At 43.1% G+C, this 18,854-nt stretch overlaps 2 protein-coding genes across 4 annotated transcripts in view; both read right to left on the bottom strand.

Moving 5' to 3' along the window:
- MAPKAPK3 (MAPK activated protein kinase 3) overlaps window positions 1-12,159 on the bottom strand; it is a 49,279-nt gene extending 37,120 nt beyond the window's left edge. The window contains exons 1-2 of the mRNA XM_054215787.1: window positions 12,103-12,159; window positions 10,820-11,170 (exon numbers count right to left, since the gene is read on the bottom strand). Coding sequence (XP_054071762.1) covers window positions 10,820-11,044 — 225 coding nt within the window. The 5' untranslated portion in view covers window positions 11,045-11,170; window positions 12,103-12,159. The remainder of the gene's footprint in view (window positions 1-10,819; window positions 11,171-12,102) is intronic.
- The window catches only part of HEMK1 (HemK methyltransferase family member 1), a 151,189-nt gene that overhangs the window by 21,040 nt on the left and 111,295 nt on the right, over window positions 1-18,854 (bottom strand). Inside the window, exon 12 of one of the 3 annotated variants that reach the window (XM_054215792.1) lies at window positions 11,046-11,170. The exons of the other annotated variants lie outside the window; for them this stretch is intronic. The gene's annotated coding sequence lies outside the window, so the exon portion shown is untranslated. Of the gene's footprint in view, window positions 1-11,045; window positions 11,171-18,854 lie in introns of those variants that run through there. 3 annotated transcript variants of the gene reach the window in all.

Below are 18,854 nucleotides of genomic sequence, written 5' to 3'. Positions count from 1 at the left end.
CCACTCTCCTTCTCCGAAACTGCCCTCCTGTGAAATATGCAGGCAAACTCCTGCTTTAGTTTTTTAATTAAACAGTTATTAGCTCATATTGCCAGAAATCAAGACTGTCACAGATACCAAGAACCAGCTTAGGGTATTTTGATTTAACAAAAAAATATTATTGCTGTGTTGGATGTTTTATTGAACCAACACTTGTGAGAACTTTCTCCGTATTTCCCCTGTGAGACTTGGCTTTTGTGCACAAACACACAACACTGCAGTCATTCACCCTCCCTCACACCTCCACAACAGTGATTCAGACAGCAGAGAGGTGGGAAAGACTCAGAATTAATTGCTCTTGTATAATGTCGCTTATCAATAATGTGCATTGCTGTCTTCTCCTCCTTCTCCCTACTGCAGTAAGAGGTTAGCTTTTGTAGATCTTGAGTGTCATGTCCCATTTTTCAACAGTAGCAGGCATATAGCCCCAGCCCAAGTCAAGGCAGTCACACTCACCTGCCAAAATAGAGGCGTGCCTGGCAATCAGGGTTTCTGAAATGCAACTGGAACGAAAAGTCACTCTCACACCCCCTCTGCCTTCAAGAGGCCTTTAATCACAGCATCTCAGCAACAGGAAAAAGCTATTACAGAGCTGAGAGACTGGAGGAAAATTCCACTTGATACCAAACCACCAGAACTGAGACTGTTTCTAAATTAATTGACCTTTCCTCATCCAACACTCTTGTCAGTCTGCTTCCCTGCACTCTGGTGCTGGAAATCCTGTGAGATGCTACTTTGTAGGTTTCCAAACATAAAAGAATATCTACTGAAAAACCACCCAACGAAATCTGATAAACCTGGCAAAACGCTCAATTCCAGCAGACAAGACACAGCCTTCCAGAGATTTTCCTGTTTGTAGGAATGACCCATGTACTACAAATTCCAATGCAGAGCCAGTGACAGAAACAGTAAGAATACAACCAGCTATCAAAAGCTGGTTGCGATACTATTCTAAGTTGCAGATAGAGAGTTTAGTCTTTAAAAGTCATTAATAGGCATCCAAAAATTGAATTAAAATTGTATTTGCATTTGGGTACACGATTTCATCATGTATTTGAGCTAGTTTAAAGCATTAACTTCCCATTTCTCTAAAGTTCCAGCTTCTGGTTTTAACCACCTTCAGCAGTTGCTTTTTACCATAGTTTCTATTAAAGGTGAAAAAAAGCAGCAGCAAGTGCCTCAAAGGAAGTTTCAACAACATTATACTGTTTGCATTTCCATGGGCCAAGTCTGGTAAAAGTGCTTTCCTGCCCTGCCCTTCAGAAGGTGTGTACGGGGGAAATATCTAAATATGAATAGCCATTGTGAAAAATCTATTTCTCTTTATGTTTACACCCTAGTTTAGACAAGAACAACTTGCCCAGAAGACACACCCTTACATGAAACTATTATGCAAGTGATGGGCATCACCCAGAGCTACAGCCCTCTGCAAAGCTGAGACTGCAGCTCTGCCTCCCTCTCCTTGGACAGGAGGACATTTTACACCTGCAGCAGCAATAAATACACTTAACACAAGACAAGCAATAAGGTGCCTTCTGAAGCTCAAAGTTTCATTACTTATCCTGACAGTTTTGTAATTATCAGTTGTAACAACAGGATCTAGAAGACCACAGCCAAATTTGTACAGTATATTGAAACAACAGGGTTTTTCTTCACATTTGCAATACTTGGAGAAGGGCTTTTTCCTCTCAAGATCTTCACAGCATCACTACCACTCAGCTCCTGAGGCAATGAATTTCACAGGTTAACTATGTATTAGAAAATACTTTTAAACAATGCAATTTTCCAAGGTCAACAGGAGCGAGGCTTAGCTCCCACCCTAAGGGGATGGGTGGCTCAGAAAACCCATTCAAGCAGGTTTAGTTGGAGCAGGTTTCACATTACTGGGAAAGGTAAAAGGACTGATCATTTTTCATGTTCTCATTCATAAGCAGACATCAAACACAGTTCAAAAAGAATAGTGCTCTACTCTCCTTTATCATAAACTCACTGCTACAGGTTTTGCATGTATGCAAGTGCTATTTTGTTTGCAGAAAAAACTCGTTTAAAAAGCAGACGACAGAGCTGCGCCCTTCAGAACAGAGGGCTTTGAAAGAACAGGAAGCTTCTAAGCATCAAGGAACCATCAAGCCCCATCACCCTCCCAAGTGTCAAATTTTGACTGTAAATTGATTGGAAAGGGAAGAGTAGAACAAAATGAAAGGCTTTTACTCTCCACAAAGACAATGGAGACGTTGTACTGTGGCGTGGCTGCAGCAAGGGCCTCTACCGTGGCGAGGCAGCTGAGCCAGAAAACGCAGCCCCCTCCCCTCCCTACCTTCGAGCGCTGACATCTTTGGTGTTAACAGCTCCGTTACTGTGGAAACCAGACTGCTTTTGACAAAGCCACATTGACTAAAAGCAACATGTGGGAAAATGGAATAAGGCCCTGAGAGAAATTAATCCTTTAAAAGAAAAATAAATAAATACATTTTTGGTTAAAAATGAAGCAAGTAAAGGATGGTATTTCTCGTCATTAGAGCTACAGGCAAGGAGAACACTGGCAGTTATGGCAGTCCCAAACGCCAGCCCTTGTGGCACTACAAATGGGATTTTAAGGACTCTTCATCCCTCAAATATATGGTAGATTTGATGCTGAGAACAACACAGGAGTCCCACGCAGAACACAGGTGTGCGAGACGGCTGCTCCCTGTGCAGTTTTTAACTGCTCTCCTTTGAAAACAAAAACAAAAACCAAATACACCCCACAGTATAACAGAAACCTACTGCAGTTACAAATCGCTACTCAAACACTTTCATAAGGCTTACAGCTGATTCACACCTAGGCAAACTCCTCGACCCAGCTAAAATTTCACCACACAAGAAAGTTCAGCGGATGAAGGGCATGAGTCACTCCACGCCCTGCCATTTCCAAACGGTTTATATATTTCAGAAGTGCCGTCCAAAAAACCAAAGTTTTTTCTGAGCTTGCCCCTTACAATGGGCTTAATAAATCTGTCTTCAGCCCTAGCTGACTCAGATCCCAGGGGCTGCCTTAGGGCCTGTTACTTGGAACGCCAGCATACTTAAGAGAGTATTCAAGAAAAAAAAAAAAATTCCTGGGAAAAAGCCCATGGAGAAGAGCCAGAGTCTGAACAGGCAAGACTTAAGATCTGTGAACGGTGCAACTTTAATGATTGCCTCCTCAGCCAGAACATCTGAAATTACTAGTAAAGATGGCATATTCAGGGTGGCTTGTTTTAGTTTTTTTTAAATAAGTTCAGCAAGCAAACTTCTCTAGAGGAAAAAATAATTTTACCTAAACATAGTATTTGCTTTTTGTCTTAAATCAGCGCAAAATACCATATATTACAAAGATTCAGGAAGTAGGAGGCCACGCGTGATTTACATGCTGAGCAAGAATTCTCTCCCCCTTCACTCCTGAGGTATTAAAATGCTGGAGCATTATAGCTTAATCTCATTTACGGAGCTTTGAATCATCTTAAGTACTTAGGAAGTCTGTGTAAAATACCACAATCCACGCAGTTTATACACTCTAATCCAGACAGGCTGCACCTCCAGCTTTCACTGGTGATGATGGCAAGAAGTTCTCACAGTTTTCCAATTAAGTAAACAGGTCATCTACTCTCTACCTCCAACACTGGCCACATCTCTGCCACCTTCTTTTTCGTGAATGTCGCCACATCTTCTTGCAGAATAAGAGCCACAACACAAACAGTCCAAACAACTCCACTGTTACCAAAGAAATGAGGACAGCTATGCAGACAGCCATACCATTGCTATTCAAATATTACACGCAATCCTAAAGTCTGGCATTCTAAAGACATATTTAACATGGAAAAATTCCATAACAAGGAAACATATGCACATCATACAAGAAATAGGAACTTCTTCAGAGTTAAGCAAATAGTAACTGCAAAAACATTTAGGGATGCAAAATGTCGCATATGATTATGTAAATAAGTCAATGATTGTATCTTTTTTTCTTTAGAAAAAAATAATCACTGTATACAGCTAAGAGTTTAACAGAGAACAGTCTTTATATGCAAGAGATTCATCTATTAACTTTCTCAAATTTACATTAGCTCTTGCTCCCAATGACAGCCCTTCTCTATGCTTCCCACGAATTTATCAGAGCATGAAGATAATCTCTTTTTTCTGTTGAGACTTAACTGGCAGTAAGCTATCATGAGAAGCCATTTATTCTCAGACCAGGCTGCTCTTACACAGGGTGCTACCACAGACAGCAGACAAAAATATACTAAGGAAAAAAAAGATGCGTGTGAGCCATGACATTCGGGTGTGGCTTTGATTCTTCCCAAATTATAACAGATGTTATCAGGTTTTTCCAGTCTGGGCATCTCTCTAGATGGTATTACCACAAGTAAATGAGGCTGAAGTACACTTGTCTTGTAAATGAACTTTAAAATTCATGATTATTTTTCCCTTGCACTAAAGCTGATTTGCAAAATCCAGTTATCCGTAATGAGACTCCCAGCTAGCATGAATCAGTGAGGTTTTATTTTAGTTAAATGGAATAGGAGGATTTAGACTCTGAAGGGAGGAGCAAGAGGCAAAGAGAAGGGTCTTCTAGTCCAAAGAGGATGTCAAGTGATAAGTCATGTCTGACAGATATACACATGCACTCTCCCTTTAAGCACCTTCCTGGCAGTTGAAATAAGACACGTATCTATAATACTTTCTCAGATCTTTGAACTGGGCGAAGACAGGGGAACGCACCTTGATCTTCCCAAGCTTTGCTGCTACACAAGTCAGGGTATAACTTGTACCAGCTTGCTAGTAGACTGGAGTAGAACACAGAAGGTGCAAAGTTGCATCAACATAGTTTTGACTTAATGGTTTATAGTATTTGCCTTTCTGTTTGTACTTTATAGGCTTAATGAACTGTCATTGAACCTAGTAAGAATTTACTACATGTGGTTTTATTATTTCGGACCACCCACCTCCCCCCCCCCTTTTTTTTTTTTAATTATTTGCTGTATTTCAAGTAAGGAGAAGACCAGTCAAGAATGTCAGATCTTCAAAGTAAATTGATAAAGTCCACCTTTTTTAAATTAACTAGTCAAACGTACACCCTGGAAGGTGCCATTCTGGCCCAAATACGTACAAAGTGCTGAAAGACTCAGGTCTTGAATGACTCACTAGTTTAAAAACAATTCTTGTAGCAGTAGAAACGACCCACTTTTTAATCGACTGAATGTTATTTTAGGTATTTTATGCATATTTACGTAATACTTACCAAGATTTGCACTGAAGGATAAAATTCAAGGACCAGTTTCATGCTATCCATATTTTAGGTAATCCTCCATACACTGGGGGCTGCCGCTTAACTAAAACTTTTCTGAACTCATACTCATTCTACACTGTATCTGGCTTTGATCTACAACACAGAGCTCCTGGAGTTTATTACTCATACTCAGCTGTGTTACCGACACTCAATTTACTGTAGCATGAGATAAACCAGTATAAATAGGCTGCAGTAAACATGGTAGGTAAGAGGGAACTACAGAATACTTCACTATAAAGTGCTAATTTCCTCCTGAAACATACAATCACTCCAGTAAAGCAAGAGCTCCTTCATCCTGCACAAAACCTAACCAACAATTACACTTGGTTACCCTGAATTGCCACCACAGTTCTAGCTTAGTACAACATTATTCTTCCTTATTCTAAAAACGTTGAAGTGTTTCATTCCTAATCTGGCATAATTTTCTTCTCTTCTAAAAATGCAATCTGTAGCATCTAAGAAGCTTGTTAACATTTCCTATTCTACCATCAGTCATCAGCCTAAAATAACCTTGACTTTCACTGGAGGCATTGCATTCTCTACTGCTGCATTCTTTTCCTTGATCATCATCTTATTTCAGGCAATAAATAGGGTATTTTACAAGTACCAGCTATTTAGATACATTGCAAAACAAATACTTTGGACTGTACAGTCTCCCATTTGTGAGCAATCACGACCTGACTTCAGGGTATACTAACTGAAAACAGACTATCCAGCAATTAGCTTACGTGATGTATTATTACTTAACATAATCAGAAATATTAAAATTGAGTGAGAGGCAGAAACGTAGCTCAAGACTAAATGAAATTAAGGTGACGCAGATCTTTCTCCACAGTAACTCTACTTTAGAAAGCAGAACATTCTCTATGTAGTCCTATGCGTGGTTTCCAAGAACCATTTCGGGAATTATTTTTCTTTACAGAATTTCTTTCTCCATTACCTGCTTTCCTTTCTTCTGAGCACAAAGTTATGTTAATACTCTCACAGATAACAGTAGACCCTCCTACTCTATGATTATCATTTATATCATTCACCAAAATTCCTTAAATCTAAAAGGAAGGGAGCCTGTTCATTTTTGTGTTTGCTTTTTGCTTTATTTACATTTGGGCTTCACCCATTTGTCTTCAAATCAGCAAGTCACGTACACTGTATTATTGGCACTTAGCAGCACAGGACATTTTCCATGAGGCAGGTCATGGCTTAACTCACTGTTTATTCCAGAGGATAAGACTTACGAACTAGAAGGTCCATTCATACACACCGTGCCTTAACCTAGAAATCTCAGACAACTGTAAGGCAGCTGCAATATACAGTGCATATGCTTCTCTTAGGGGAGAAGCACTTTACAACTGCAATACTGTTATTCAGGAGAGTTTTCCTATCAAAAGTACCAATGCACTTATAACCAAATGTCCTGATTTGAGGTACTTTGTTTTCCTGAAGTTCCAAGGGTCTTTGTTTTGCTGCTATGCCTGAACTGTCCTTCCTTTTCTTCTCCTGGAAAGAAGCAATATCTGTTTACGGAAGGTGAATAGTATGCGAGCAACACATAACACTGTTTTTACATCTGAAACATCCACCGAAGTCCCAATACCCCAGCAGCTCTCTTTTCTTGATCCCAACTCTGCTTGAGGCCTTTCTACTGTCTCTCACAAAAATAAAGTAGGTCATCAAATGCACTGAAATATTACTTTGACACCACTTAGCAGGAATTTGTGGCAAAATAAAAGGACAATGTAGTGAGGGGAAAAGAAAGAAAGAACAAGGGACCGTATGTTGAGGTTTTTTTAATGGGAGGCAAGTCCCAGGAGTTCACGTTTATCCTCAGAGGTAGTCAGCTACTTTGGTCTCCCCCTCTCCCTAAAACCAGGGAGGAGTGTGAAAACCAGTAGAGAACACTCAGGCCGATGACAGTGTTAAAGGAGTGGAGGTTAAGTTTTAGCCCCAAAAGGTAAAGTGAACAGAAGGGGGCAGGCTGGCAAAGAAGAGATAAAAATAGAAGAGTGACTAGACTTCACTTGACTGCTATTTCTGGATCAACTATGGAACAAGATCTGAGAAGGTTTTCTATTTGCAAGGGAGAGGGAGACCAAAACACAGTTGCCTTCTAGAAGGCCACAGTCCTGCACAGCAGTTTTGTTTATGCTTCTACTTTTCTAAATACCCGCATTGTCACTATTTGGAAACAGTGCTGTTCAGCCAAAATGTCATTATGCGTCTAAGTGAGTAACCAGATTAGATTTTCTGGAGCAGGACAGCAATGCGTGTGGCATTTCAATCTAACAGAAACAGAGCTGACAGCACATTGTAAAAGCGTGTAGCAAATCACAATGCCGAGCAGAGTAAACTAAGCCACATAATACTTTCAGAAAATAACCAAAGCCCTGCAGTATCTCCGAGAGGACGGCTTGTGTTTACCCACTCTAAAATGATTAGTGAAATTCTAACTAGTTCCAACTTCGGACACAGACTAAAGAAGACAACAGGGACCTCCCAACTACACTATGTAATGCTTGACTGACACATGGCTCTGGGGATGAACATTTCTGCCTGTTCAAGGCCTTTCCTTTTGAGTACCTCAGTTAAAATTCCTTCCATTGAGTAATTTCTATCCAGATCCTGGCTGTGCTGGCTTTGTTCCCATATAAAAGAAAACCTGCAGGCAGAAAGCAATGCCATCTGCCAAGTCAGAAGCTGCTTTAATGGGCAAGTTTGGTGTGAAGGGGAACAGACTATTACACTTTATCTTCAGCAGTAGGAGTGATGTTTTTCCTTTCCCAGGAGTAGGTTACAGTGAGCACACTCACACCTGAAGTATTTGTCCACAAATATACGTAGATCCCAATGGATACTGCACAAGCAACCTCCAGGTAAAAAAAAAAAAAAAAAAAAAAAATACAGCCATCATCCCTTTTTTCCTGTTCAACTTGCAATTCAATCTTTACATTTCTCTTTACCTGTCAGACCAGTTTTGGGTTTTTTCTGTGACAGCTTCATCAGCCTCCACTTTCTATTCCTGTAAGTGAATGATAACCCTGCCATCACACCTAGGGAGTATGAGCAGTGGCAAGGCAGAAATGCCAAAGCCCTATTGTCCCTACATAGAGAATTCTGCACTGAAGCTGTTTCTGAACATTTTTTTTCCCCCCCAAGTTTCTTTTCCCTTTTCCATAACTATTTGACTGGATGATTTGCTCTGAAATCTCAACTGGAGCAGGTCTGGGACTTGCGTGGCCCAGTTCAGGTTTCACGAGAAACAATGGCAAAACTTCCTCTGAGTATTTTCATCCTTGCAAATATCTTCAGGGCTAGGAAAAGATCTTTCTATTCTTGCCAATTAACCAAGCACAGTTTTTATCCTTCCTTGTTGGGTAATCTTCTCATTAGACCATCTTCGGAGAGAATAGCGGATTCTCTCTGGGCTGCCGGCAGTTTTACTTAATTGCATATTTAACTTTTTATTCAGCACTTAAACTCATAATGATGAGAAATACATACACGCAAGCAGCAAAGTATTATCTGCCATTTGAACTCCCGAGAGAAACATCTTAATATTTCTGTCCCTTTCAGAAGAAAAGTGCACACATTCCACAGCTGGGGGAGGATGACAAACACATATATAATGTGATTTCAGTGATATATTAGCCATTACTGACAAAACTCCAGTTTGGGAAGGAGGTGGTGGTGGTTTGGTCCTTAATATATTTTAAAAGTTCTGAAAAAATCAGCCAACTCAATCCGTGCTAAACAGAAACTGGTATTAGAGGATCTACTGTAGGTTCCTCCTCCCCATTAGGCAGAGGACATTCTGTCAGAGCACAGCAACTTTACCCCTCTTCTTCCCTTCCCCAACTCTGAGCGCTGAATTAAGAAAATATTGTAGAGATGCTAGTATCCATAGGAATGTATTTCCTATTTGATTCCAGAGCTACAGAATTCGCTGTGGAACATGCTCGTTGCCACTGGATTGTGCTCTAGAATGGCAACTTCTATTTTAAAATGCTTCCAGTCCTTATGACTGCAAAACCTTTGAAGTATGAATGGTATACGATCAGCAACAAAGCCGCTGAACTCTTCAGAAACATCAGAACAGCTTCAGTATTAACTATTATCCTTCATCACAGTGTGCTAAGTATAGAAATTAATGTTGATACCACTTCAGATGGATCTGATTAATGGATCACTTCAGAGTTGTAAAAACCTGACACTCCCCTATGCAAGAGCAAAACCCCAGTACTTCCAGTCTGTTTGCCAAAACCTCCAGTTTCCCCAGGACATACTTCTGTGAGTCAGCTAAGTGAAGCTAATACAAAAACCAGTAGGATAAAGAAAACGAGTGTGTTGGAAACATGTGAATTAATCAGCATGTTATTGTATTATAAGCTTTTCTAGCTCTTCTATTAAAAATCTTTCCAACACACAAAGCTACCAGATATTTCCAGTCTGTTCTATCAAAGTGCAAAGGCATATTGCTGGGGATAGCAGTTGTAGCTTGGTAAGACCATGTCCAGACCTTGGCAGACCTTCCAGCTGACAGCTAGCAGATTTGTCCTGCTGTCAGCAAACATGGAGTGTGAGGTTTAAGGAAAGAAAGGGTACCTGAAAGCCTTCTAGACATCCCAACTGATCAGATTAACACCAGCAAGGACTCAGTAACATTCTTAAGTCATTGTCATGATAGTTAATGCAGCTGGTTTTCAGTCTTATCATACAGAACCATCCTGGTTCTCATTTGAGCTGCTTCTTTTCTAACAGTGTGGTTTAAAAGCATCAGGGAAGTCTTCAAGTTTAAAAGCTGCAGCGCAAAAAGGTAGGTAAGCTTTATGTTCTCTAATGAATGGTTATTGCTCCATTTATTTAAGTGGTACTTATCACCATAAATATCTACTAAACTTACTTGCCAATACTGGTGTAATCAGTGCTTTCCCAGGTAATACCCCTCTGTAAATGAATTGCAAAAATAAAGAGGAGAATAAGTGAGTAAACAACTAGAAACACCCTGTAAGAAAAGTCTTCAAAGGGAGGAAAGCCTGAAGACCAATGAATACTTAAATACTTCCCAGTTTAGGCCTATTTCATTGCACAAAACCCAAAATAGTTTCCTTCCCGAGTATTGCATAATATGTTCATTCAAAATCTAGCAAGCTTTCTCACAGAACACACTAAGACACTGTCCTCTCCCCCGCTTTTTTGTCTTTTAAATATCAACACGAGAATTTCACAGCTGATAACATTCTTCTGGAAACTCATGCAGAATATTCTGGAAAAGACTCAAGTTTGGACTACGATGTTGTAAGTAATAGCAAACATCTCCACGTATTCAAGTTCTTCATACAGAACTCTTCAAATGTAAGCAACAGCAATGTAATAATGTGAAATGTAAGCAACAGAACAAGTAGCTTTTACAAGGCTTTGGAAGTGAACTCTGGCCTCCAAATCATAAATAAGGAAAAACAGAAAAAGCCTACATACCTTCAAAGCACATTTCTGGCCTGTCTGCTTGTTGAAACACTCCAGTACTTTGCCATTGATTCCTAACCCTAGCACCCGTTTGGAGAGTTTGTAGTCATCCGTAACTGCATGTTTTTTTATCTCTAGTTTGACATGGGCTTCTCCCCCAGGCAAGGATTTCACACTGCTCTTGCTATCCACGTGACTCTCTGGCTGTGATTCCTGTTCACCTTCACTTTGTTCCATATCAGGGAAGAATCTGAGATGACAGAGATACCCAACAGATTCCCTGTGGGGTATCCTCAGCAGAGTCCCTCCTCTCAGGTGATCAAACCCAGTGCTTCAAACAGTCCATTTGCTCGCCATTTAGTCCTGAGTAAAAATATAAACGAGTATTAGTAACTGATGTGAACTAACCTTTCTCCCACCTAACCCCTTTCCTCTCATCCTTTCTTAATAAGATGACCAGGCGCTAGAGAGAACAAAAGTGGAGGTCCACCTCAGGAAAGCACAACTTTGTTTAGCTTTACAGACCAGCCATCCCAGTTCCAATATACACAGCTATCAGCCCACAGTTATAAATTACTGCTTTTACTGCAACAAGGGCCTGCACTGAGTCTTGGACTAAAGCCTTACTCGGCTAAGCTCTGTACAACAAAACAGAGATGGCCTCTGCTTCAAGGAGCTTATAAACCTGCATCAACAACTTATTGCCTCAATGTTTTGTGTAGGAGTCTCAGCAATGGTCCCCTGCCTCATCCCGACGCTCCAAGTCACGCAAGAGAACGAGGAATACTTGGATTAAATCCCAGAGGGCCACTGCCTGGGCAGGCATCGGACCTGACACTGGGCCAGCTCTTACCAAATTGCCCCAGTCCACACGGTGCGGCATTACTCAGGGCACCATCAAACCACCCAAAAACTCATGTGCGCAGAGATGCCACGGCGTGGCACCCAAAGCCAAGGAGGGCCTCTGGTCTCTCAGGAGCGCAGCCCCGCGGGGGACACCGGCGCCAGGGTCTCCGAGCCCCGTTAACATGCCCGAGCCACCAGCAGGCGAAGCCCCCTCAGGCCCTGGGCGGGAGCACCGGGAGCGGCTCCCTCAGCGAGGGCCGGCGGGGCGCCTCCCTCAACCCCCCACGCCGCCAGGCGGAGGGCGGGAAAGCCCCGAGGCGGGAAAACCCTGAGGTGAGGCGAGGTGAAGCGAGGCTTCACGGCGAGGAGAAGGAGGCGGGGGTGGGGAGGGGGACGGGACGGACCACCGGGGTGGCTGGCGGTGGGCTCCACCGCCGGAGGACGGTTACCTGCCTGTGGCGGCGCGGCGCGGCCCCAGCCGAGGCTTCCCGGTGCGGAGTCCCGGGAGGCGGGGACTGCCTGAGCCCGCCCCGACGCCCTGGGCAGGTGCGCGCCGCCTTCCCCCCACCCTCCCCCGGCGCTGAGGGGAAGCCGCCGCCGGCGGGGCCCGAACCGCCCCGACCCTGGGGGAACCCCCGGGGTCGGGCCGGACCGGGCCCCGCATGAGATGAGGGGGCAGCGGGAGGCCCCGGCTGGGGCTGCCTCATCGGCTGCGTCTTCCCCGGGGAAGGACGAGCGGGCGGTGGGGAAGACCCCCTGCGTAGGGCGGTGTTTTCAGGGTTATTCGTTTATGGGGGTAAACGGGTCTGCTGGGCCGGGGGGGAGTAATGGGGGACGAAGCTGCCGCGGCAGCTCTGGGTTTGTGCCGCAGCGCGCCCGCGCGGTGGCCGCGGGGCGAGCGGGGGAGGCCCGGCCCGGCCCGGCCCCGCTGTCCCCGTCCCCCCACCGCTCGTTTTGGCGTTTTAGGAACGGGAAAGTCTCGACATGTCCACTCTAAAACCTCTTCTCAACGGTAAAGCCGTTGCTGTGGAGCACAGCATTGAGATTCGCTGCTGGGCGGACTACGAACCCTCAGGCACCGCAGTTCACCGAAATAGTCGGCGCTGGTATTAAAGGCGAGCTTTTCTGCCAAATAAGCAGTCGGTATGGCTTTGCACTTTTGTGTGCACAGTCAGGATATTAAAAGTGATGGTTCCCACAGCAACTGTCGCTCATCGCTGGGGCACGGAGCGTAGTTACAGGGATGTGAAATGCTGAGTTTTTCCTACATGTGAAGATGAGTCACGCATTGAAATGGAGCTGTATTTGTATCACTGGAAAGAGCTTAAAGTTCACATGCTTTACGAGTTAAAAATACATTTGTCATTTTACGTAACATAATGGCATCTGGAGTTCTAGCGGTTAGGAAAATAATTAAAAGGGCTAATGAGTCCTTTCTCCAAGGGATAAAAAGTAGTTCAACTTAGCTGGATGCAGATCTGCAGTATATTGCCATGTGACGTGACACTACAGCTATTCTGCCTCAGGTTTCCCTTCCAGGCTTTCAGCAGCTCAGCTACTGAAGGGCCTGGTCCCCTGATTCAGTCCACCTATTCTGGGCTAATCAAATCCCAGAGGAACACAGCTATTTCCAACCTTTCCTTCTCAGGTTTGGCTTCCAGCCTTCTTAGGCTTTGCACCACCTCCCACTGTGGCAATCTCAGAGAAACGTATACATAGCTGTAAGCTCCCAGGTTGCAAACCTTCGATAACACTGTCCTGTAGTCAGCAGCTTGCTCTTGTTTCCCTTCCCACAGCTTCTGCCTGTATTTGCTGTTTTATTTGTCCTAGATGGTAACTTCCTTCTCTTTGCAACAGATAACTATAGTCCTCTTCCCAGCTCACAGTCACCAGGGGCCAGAGCCTTCATAAAACTTCTCAATCTCTCAGCTCTTTTCTGTATTTTATAATTTGAGAAATATACTCGTTCATACCAATTTGTAGCTCCCATTCCCTGCCCCACTTCTGATCTTTCCGTGTAACTCTTACACAAAAGTCTATGGCTGACCAAAGCAAGCAGTTGGTACAGTGGTGAGCACATTACAGCTAGCAGAAGGCAATTTAGGGCCCTATTCTGGGAAATATTAAACACTGCAAAAATTCCAAACAGATGTCTACTTAAGGGGTTGCTATTTTTTACAGAGTGTGTCAGAAGCAAGGAATTTCATTAAGAAATTATGACTCTTTCTAACTATTACAAGAATGAGCTTCTACAAAATAAGCTTTGCGTGGAAGGAAAGGAGGAAAGACGAGGGAATAAGGCAGGATTCTTCTGTCTGAAGTTAGTTGGTTCACATGTCAGTTATGAACGGTCTCCCACTGAGAGTTGAACTGGTAGGATACAAAACACATTTTTCAAGTTCACTGCTTGAAATGGTATCTTACTGAAAGCTACGCTTGTTTGGGTTCACTACTCAGTATTGTCTACATATGCTCTTAGCAAGGTTCACTGTTTTACCAGCAACCAGTAATAAGTTTAAACAGGGCAACAACCTTAAAAATCCAGTGTGAATCATGGTTAATAAGGCCTTACACCAACCCCCTGCTAATTTCACCCACCATAAACTGCAAAAGAGCCTTTCCAACGCCAACCCAAGTATCAAATAGCCTCACTGCACACACGGATGACCACAGCTGAGGAATAAAAAGCAAATACATTCCCTTGCTCTTTGCGTTCATTTTTTGTCTTAGATAGGCTGTCCAAGCACAAAGCGTATCCCCAGGCAAAACACAAATACCATGTGCAGAAAATCTTTAAAACCAGTGACAGTCTATCTCAATATCTAAAAGTCTTTGTAACAGAGTGTTTTCACAAGTAACAAGGTGGCAATCTGATACTGTAACAGGCAAAAGTATCCCATGCTCTTATACTAAAATTCTACATGTTTTCCATCAGACATCTCTCCTGATTTTGCTTAGCTGATGCTTTCCATTCAGTGTTATTCTGACCACGCTGGGCAGCCCCAGAGCAGTCTGGTTTGGGTGCTGCACTAGTGAAGCGACTCTGCTCCGGTGACCTGGTGTGGTGTCTTAGGTGACTGTACCTGCAAACCCGTGCTGGGTACCCACTCTGAAGTACCTGTACTGGTAAATCCCAGCCTTTACAATCCACATGCAGTTTGTACAGAGCTGAGAATGTTCACTTGTGCAATATCCTTCTCTTAAGCTGCTTAAGGTTTTATAATTTCTCTGAGAAGCTCTGGGGGAGGGACGAGCACGCTGGGTCCAGGCACACGCATCCTGGAGTTAACAACTGGGTCGACCACCCAGCCCCAACGCCTCTGGCATCCTGAAGGCACGCAAGTGCAGTGCCATCATGTTGGCTGTAGTTGTCCCCCTGTCTGGCTCTGGGAGCACTTCTCACAATGTCTGCTTTCAAATGCCAGTTTTAGATCATCCTGGGAATTACATCTCATATGATCAAAAACTTGCCCTGCAGATCCTAGGGCTTCTCTCTGTGCTCGTGGCAGGTGGAGCCGTGCTGGCATCCTTTGGATATACTGTTGGAGGACATGCTGACAGGCCCACTGCAGCTCATTGTGCCGGGGGACATTTTTCATTGAAAAAGACGTTTTTATTTATTTATTGATGTTTGCTTTTTGAAGTTTAAAAAAACCACAGTAGTATTACAGGATAAGAGCCCACTATGGCAAAAGTTCTTTCATCCTCACAAAAATCCCTAAAACTGTAAATTAAATATTAATCCTGTTTTTACCAAAAATCCCCAACAGCAACAACACAAAACAACTCGTTTCAAGAGAGAATTTAGTAGCTCAGCTATGCCTGCCTTACCCCAAACTAGAAGAGTAGTTTATAGGAGAAAATAAGCAAACAATAAGGCCCTAATCTTGCAATAAGCTTTGTGGCAGCAGCCCCGTTTCTCTAAGGTAGTGTGTTTACCCTGTGAAGCTTCATATTTTAGCCAGCACGCAGTTTGGACATGCTGTTCCTGACTTTATCATGTCTTGGATATCACAGATACCCGTGAGCAGCGAGCACTACTGCTTAAGTACAGAAGGTTAACTTTGGCTGTCCCACTGGGTATTTTCACTGCCTTTCTGCCACGCTGTTGCAATTCACTAACAGTAATATCTGGGATCAAAGACATTTCAGACTTTCAAATATCTCTTTTCTTAACAAAAATGAAATGAAATATCTGAGTTTGCTCTCATCTGGAGAGCTAGGAAAGCTGATGTCATCAAACGTTCTCTGAGGGATGGCATATTTTGGAGGAGTGATACTTACCTGAATGTTACCATTACCTGAGTTTATTTATAGACAAAAGTGATTTGCACAGAGGTTAGTTCTTTGATGGCAATGTCTTGTGGAAATCAATATCAGCTACAATAAAGAAAATATCACCATCAGCTGAAAATATAGTGACTTGTTTTTCTGAAAGATTACTTCCTCCAAGTAACAGCTATATATATTTTTTTTTTCTGGTGTTATGAGAAATCCACTCTCTGGGATGCATTATATAGATGTCACCAAAGAGAAAATCCTCTGTATTGTCAGGTTGAAGTGAGGACACAGCTTTGTCTGATTGGGCGGTTGCGACAACCTTATTAAATCTCTCAGGAAGTGCTTCAGAAACTGCGTCTGTGATATTAAAAGAAAGGGCAGCTCTACAGAACAATAGTGTGATATGAAGGAGAAGAAAAGAAGCCTCATGTAGGATCTTTAGTTTAGTCTGTCATGTGTGCAGTGGTCTGAAACAGAGACTATATACGTGGTTTTTCGTCTGTCTTTCAGTTCTGCTCTGGAGGTGTCTGTCTCAGGCTTATCAAAAAGGAAAAAAAAAGGGTAAAAAGAAAAAAGAAGAAAAAAAAAAGCCCAACAGCAACCCAGAAACTGAAATTGTTTCTATTACCCATACAACTTTCCTAGTTCATCAGCAAACAGCCTAGCTCTTTTCTCTTCATTGCTGAGGTAAAAACAGGTTTATAGAGCTCTTTCATAGGCAGTCATGTTTACCTGATGCTTTGTGATCACCAAACTAGAACAACTTCTCTTTTATTCTCAACAGCCTCTGCCCTGACCTGGGATTATAACACGGTTTCTAGGAGGAATTACAAACTCTATCTACGAACCAGACGCTAGCGAAGGAAAGGGAAGTCTCAAGAGCACCAGTCTCACAACGTGGAGACTATGTCCTATTACCTGACTTAGTTCCTCAAGTTTACCTCCTCCCTGTTAGCACATACTCAGCAGGTATTTTTCTACAGAAATAGAGAAATGGGTAGGACAGTTGCTTTTATAATCCCGGACTCAGACACCTTATTACAGAAACCGTGTCTTGCTCATCGAGAAGGTTTGGGGAGGCTCCATCCCTGCTCCTCCACTAAGGGTTGCTGTCTGGGGATCTTAGAGCAGAAGGGGCTCTGGGACACTGCTCATTGACAGATGGAGTCAGAGAGATACCGGTTAGACATTTCCATTCCAGCAGAGAGAAAAAAAGACAGGTTTTTTCACAGAAGCGTCATAAATCAAAAGCATCACAAATCTTCCAATCTGTCTTCAGAAGATGGTGCTTCATTTTATGCTGCAGGGGAGCACAAGAAATAAATCTCTCTCTTTCATTGAAAGAGATCCTGCAACTAATGGGTATGGCAACCTAGTCTGACGGTCCTGGGGTGGCCTTCCATTCCAGGCCACTCAGGAATACAATCTTTGTGGAAACACAGCATTTGATACAAACAGAAAAGTTGCTCACAGATGCCACACTGCAGTCATCTTGTAGGTCACCACATGCCAGCAAGCTCAGGGACAATGAATATCTTGAGTTCCTTACAGGAACACCAAGGTTTTTTGGGGCCCAAAATGAAGCTTGTTGCCGTCCTGCACATCTTACTTCTGCCTGGAGCCAGCTCAGATGTCCCTGCATCCACGGCACAGCCCACCCACACCCTGGAGACTCCATTGCTGTACACCAGGTTGGGAAATCAAAACCACAACGGTAAGTTCATCACCCTCTTGTGTTGTTGATTACAGACATTGGTGTGCCCTACTGAAATAACAAGATGGCCCATCTAAACAAGGCATAGATGCTTATTATTGTTAATGTGTGTTCGGTCATATGTTATTCCTTACATTACAACCCAGGGCAAGGGTCAGAGATGGCCTTATGGCCACACAGCAGCCAGAGGGCCTGTCTTTCAGGTACCAGCTTATAGCGAAGGTACATGTAACCTCCAGACACACAGACCTCTCTCAAGAGTTATGATTTTGGACGTCACTTTACATTTACCCCAACTCTACGCGATTATGGAAATGTCCAACTGTACAGCTGAAGTGGCGTAACTTACCCTCAATGGGAAGGGGGCTCTGGCCACCTGTCTTCTCAAACACCCATTTATCAGTAGATGGTGCTGTTGTGTTGGTGAACTTTCCTAAGGGACTAACTGGCTCACGATTTCTGGATTTTCTTACCTCCCTGACTTTACTGGGAGCGTTCTTTGATACCTTTGATAACTAAAGCCTATTACTGAATGATATCGCTCAACAGTATTTCTTGTAAATTCCTCTGCAACACTGAACCCTGGAGAGCCATTTATATCGGTATAAACTGGGTTTAAACAACTAATTTGTTGGAACAACATCAATTTATATTGGCTGTGCACGGGTAATTGACTGCACTAGGCCTGGGACTCTGGCAAATTGGGCACACTGTTGTGTTTCCTACTTAGGGCATTACCATGGGCATGAGGAATGCCAGCGAGAGGCAAAATGTTCAGGTAGAGTGATGAAGTACTGCTGAATGCTCCTGCCTTAAAACCAATCACTAATTTTGTACATAAAATAACCCAGGCACTAGCCTGAACATTTTTTTGATGTGGACCACCTCTACAAATGTTTCCAATGAAGATGAAACTCCTTTCATTAATTCTCATACTCATTAGCTACTTCCATTTAATGATTATCTTTCAGGGTCCTGTAAGACTCATGAAAAGAGAGTCACGGATCGAGTGAGTGCTGGTAGAAACCCAGTGCCTCAGCATGTGATGCATACTGAATAACACGGTCTCTGCAGTGGTGTGGACACCTATGCTGCTTCCACAGAGCAGAAGTTCAGAGCTGCCAACTGCGACCCGTTTCTGCACGTGATGTTTCCACTGTAGAGTTCTTAGCATAGATTTCCTGCTCCCGAGATACAAATGGCTAC

Source organism: Rissa tridactyla, chromosome 10, assembly GCF_028500815.1.
Source record: "Rissa tridactyla isolate bRisTri1 chromosome 10, bRisTri1.patW.cur.20221130, whole genome shotgun sequence".
Lineage (NCBI taxonomy): Eukaryota > Metazoa > Chordata > Aves > Charadriiformes > Laridae > Rissa > Rissa tridactyla.
Note: the sequence above shows the minus strand (reverse complement) of the source record. Positions and strands in the feature narration are given on the sequence as shown.